Source organism: Manihot esculenta, chromosome 6 (genome assembly GCF_001659605.2).
Source record: "Manihot esculenta cultivar AM560-2 chromosome 6, M.esculenta_v8, whole genome shotgun sequence".
Classification (NCBI taxonomy): Eukaryota; Viridiplantae; Streptophyta; class Magnoliopsida; order Malpighiales; family Euphorbiaceae; genus Manihot; species Manihot esculenta.
In genome coordinates, this window is record NC_035166.2 from 27,447,636 (window position 1) to 27,450,537 (window position 2,902).

The following is a 2,902-nucleotide window of genomic DNA, read 5'->3' on the forward strand; positions in this document are numbered from 1 at the left end:
CTAAAGAAGTTTGGAGTTGTATATTTCTTTTATTACTCAGTGAGTACCTTAATACATTTGTATATATTTAATATAATGTTTATGAACTTTATATTATTTTTGACTATGACATTTTTTGTTTATTCACAGATGAGGGGACGTGGAAGGGTTAGCAAGGCCAGAGGACGGGTTCAACTTCCTGCAAGTGCGAGTCAAGAGGACGCGAATACAGATGACGGACATGAGCATGAGGCGCATATACCACGGGCACCGACGGGACTTGGGGATACGGAACTTCAGATATGGGTTCCACTTGCATCCAGTGTACAGCCATCTCATATAGATCGATCATATACACCAGTTGCACCATCTGCCGATGCACAGCTTCCCCGTCCCCTTCCACCACCTCACCGTCACAGTTTACATCCTCACCACCCTCCTGCAGCTCCACGACCACCGGTATCACATACACATTCACCTCATTCTGCATCCCCTTCTGGTACTGCATCCGCTAGAGGGACAGGATCTGCATCAGCATCTACTCCATCATCTGCTCCTGCATCTGCTCCAGCATCAGCTGCATCGACCACTGCTGTAGGCGGAACACAGTCATTCAGACAGACTATTTCACTCATTAACAACAAGTAATAATTAATTGTTTATTAATTTACAATATTTTAAATGTTACCATTTACTTACTCTAAAATTATCTTGTTCATGTAGTTTGCATCCGTCGGAGATGTGTAGCCGCAGGATAACTCTGATAGTGAAAGAAAGATTGGTCGAGGAAGGCCACTGTTGGAAGACTGTGCCCAATGAAACCAAGGAGTTTTATTGGCAAGAATTCAAGGTGAAGCATATTTATTTTATCAGTTTATCATCTATTTTTGAACTGTTTAATTACTATCTAATCATAAAATGTAATCTTTTTGCAGAAATACTTTCTATGGGACCAAGCAATTGAGAGCTTGGTTAAAATTGCCTGGCAGAAAAAAGCCGCTGAGCGATACAGGGGCTTAATGTGGGAAATCCGGAAAGGAAAGGCGAAGAATCTTGCAACCCCTGATTATGTTTTGAGGAAGTGGCAGGAAACTTGGAACACTTCTGAATACAAAGAGAAGTGTGAGAAGTTTTCTGCCAATAGGCGCAGTGAGGCTGGAGGTTCAGGATCTGGCATTTCCAGGCACGCATGCGGTTCTGTTTCACAGTACACCCACCAGCGGAGGATGGTATTTCTTATAACTTTTATTTTATAATTATCTTCTTATAAATATTTTGGTTCGATGACAAATGCTACAATTCTTATAATTGGTAACAGAGGGAAAGACTAGGCAGAGAACCACATCCGCATGAGCTTTTTGAGGCCACACATAAGAGAAAGGGGACGGAGGAGTTTGTTGATGGCAGATCAAAAGCTATTTATGTAAGTTCATCTTAAATGTAGTTATTAACAATTTTGATTGACGTAAATTGTTTTACTTATATGTTAATTTAAAATTATAATGCAGGATAAATACGTAGAGCTGAAGGAGGCTGCTACACATCAACAGGAGGGAAGCAATGAACCAACGCCCATAAATGAGGCCCAACTGTACTACGAAGCGGTTGGTGGACAGAAAAAGAGTCGAGTTTATGGGTTAGGGTCCCAGGCCTCAGCATATTTTCATGAGCCAGCTCATTGTTCTGCATCATACACGTCTGCACCCCCAGTGGATCCTCCTACAATTGAAACAATGAACAGGATGCAGAATAAAATTGATCGGCTAGAGACAGAGAATAGTCGAATCACCACAAGGCTGGACGAGTTGCAGACGTTTATGCATAGGATGATGGCACAACAGGGTATTGGGACATCCACTCAGACATCTGGTCCTACGGCACCTCCAGCTCCGTCTCCACAGCAGCGGCGTGATGATGCTCCTGTCATTGGTGATCATCATACAGATAGTGATGATGATACAGATGATGAGCTAGCTAGTTTAGTTTAGTATGTACATTTTGTTATGACCAGTTTATAATTTTTCTTGCAACATATAATTGTAGTACAAAATCATTACGTTTTTTATATATTTTAATGAGTAATTTAGTTTTGTCTGTTTATAGTATTTTTATTATATGAATATACAAATGGATGTATATGAATGTACAGGGTACAGGTACAGATGCATGTATATGAGTGTACAGGATATAGATGGATGTGGATGTATATGATTGTGGATATAGATGGATGTGGATGTATATGATTGTGGATGTGGATGTATATGAATATACAGGGTGCAGATGGATGTATATGTACAGTTACAGGGTAGGGGTAGGGATGTGTAATTCTGTATTTTTATTCACTAACGGATTAGTAACCAAACATCCGTCACTGTCACCAACGGAAAATTCCGTTGGTGATCCGTCACTGTCACCAACGGAATTTTCCGTTGGTGATCCGTCACTGTCACTAACGGAAATTTCGTTGGTGATCCGTCACTGTCACCAACGGATTTTCCGTTGGTGATCCGTCACTGTCACCAACGGAAAATTCCGTTGGTGATCCGTCACTGTCACTCACGGGTACAAATTTCCGTTGGTAATTAAAATTACCAACGAGGATTTTCCCGACGGACTTAGTCCGTCACAGATCCGTTGGTGATCCGTTTCACCAACGGAATTTCTGTAATTACCAACGGAATTGTCCGTTGGTAATTATGAAATTTCTTGTAGTGATCATTGTTATGGGGGAAGCCGTCTCCGAGAACGTCACCAACTTGAAGCTCCATTACCCACACAACCCCTCCCATGTAACCAATCGACTTAAGGCCTAAAGGCATATCAGTATCACTACTTCCTCACCCAGGAAATCAAAACGCTTCACATGCTCTAAAATGTTATAGAACGCAACTCAATATCACGCAGGCAGTTATAGCAATGCATA

General features: G+C 41.4%; 1 protein-coding gene across 1 annotated transcript; it reads left to right on the forward strand.

The window, feature by feature from the left end:
- Positions 1-105: 105 nt before the first annotated feature.
- Positions 106-2,069, forward strand: LOC122723886. The gene is made up of 5 exons (XM_043957802.1): positions 106-623; positions 703-829; positions 915-1,208; positions 1,298-1,402; positions 1,488-2,069. Exons 1-5 carry the CDS (start codon positions 106-108, stop codon positions 1,965-1,967), a joined length of 1,524 nt encoding a protein of 507 aa, XP_043813737.1. The 3' UTR covers positions 1,968-2,069.
- Positions 2,070-2,902: the final 833 nt, after the last annotated feature.

What these genes read in the sequence shown, in the direction of transcription:
- LOC122723886 (XM_043957802.1), top strand. Translation starts at nt 106, where the DNA reads ATGACATTTTTTGTTTATTCACAGATGAGGGGACGTGGAAGGGTTAGC. An exon ending in ACACCCACCAGCGGAGGATG is followed by an intron (nt 1,209 to 1,297) that starts GTATTTCTTATA and finishes AATTGGTAACAG; the next exon opens with AGGGAAAGACTAGGCAGAGA. An exon ending in GCAGATCAAAAGCTATTTAT is followed by an intron (nt 1,403 to 1,487) that starts GTAAGTTCATCT and finishes ATTATAATGCAG; the next exon opens with GATAAATACGTAGAGCTGAA.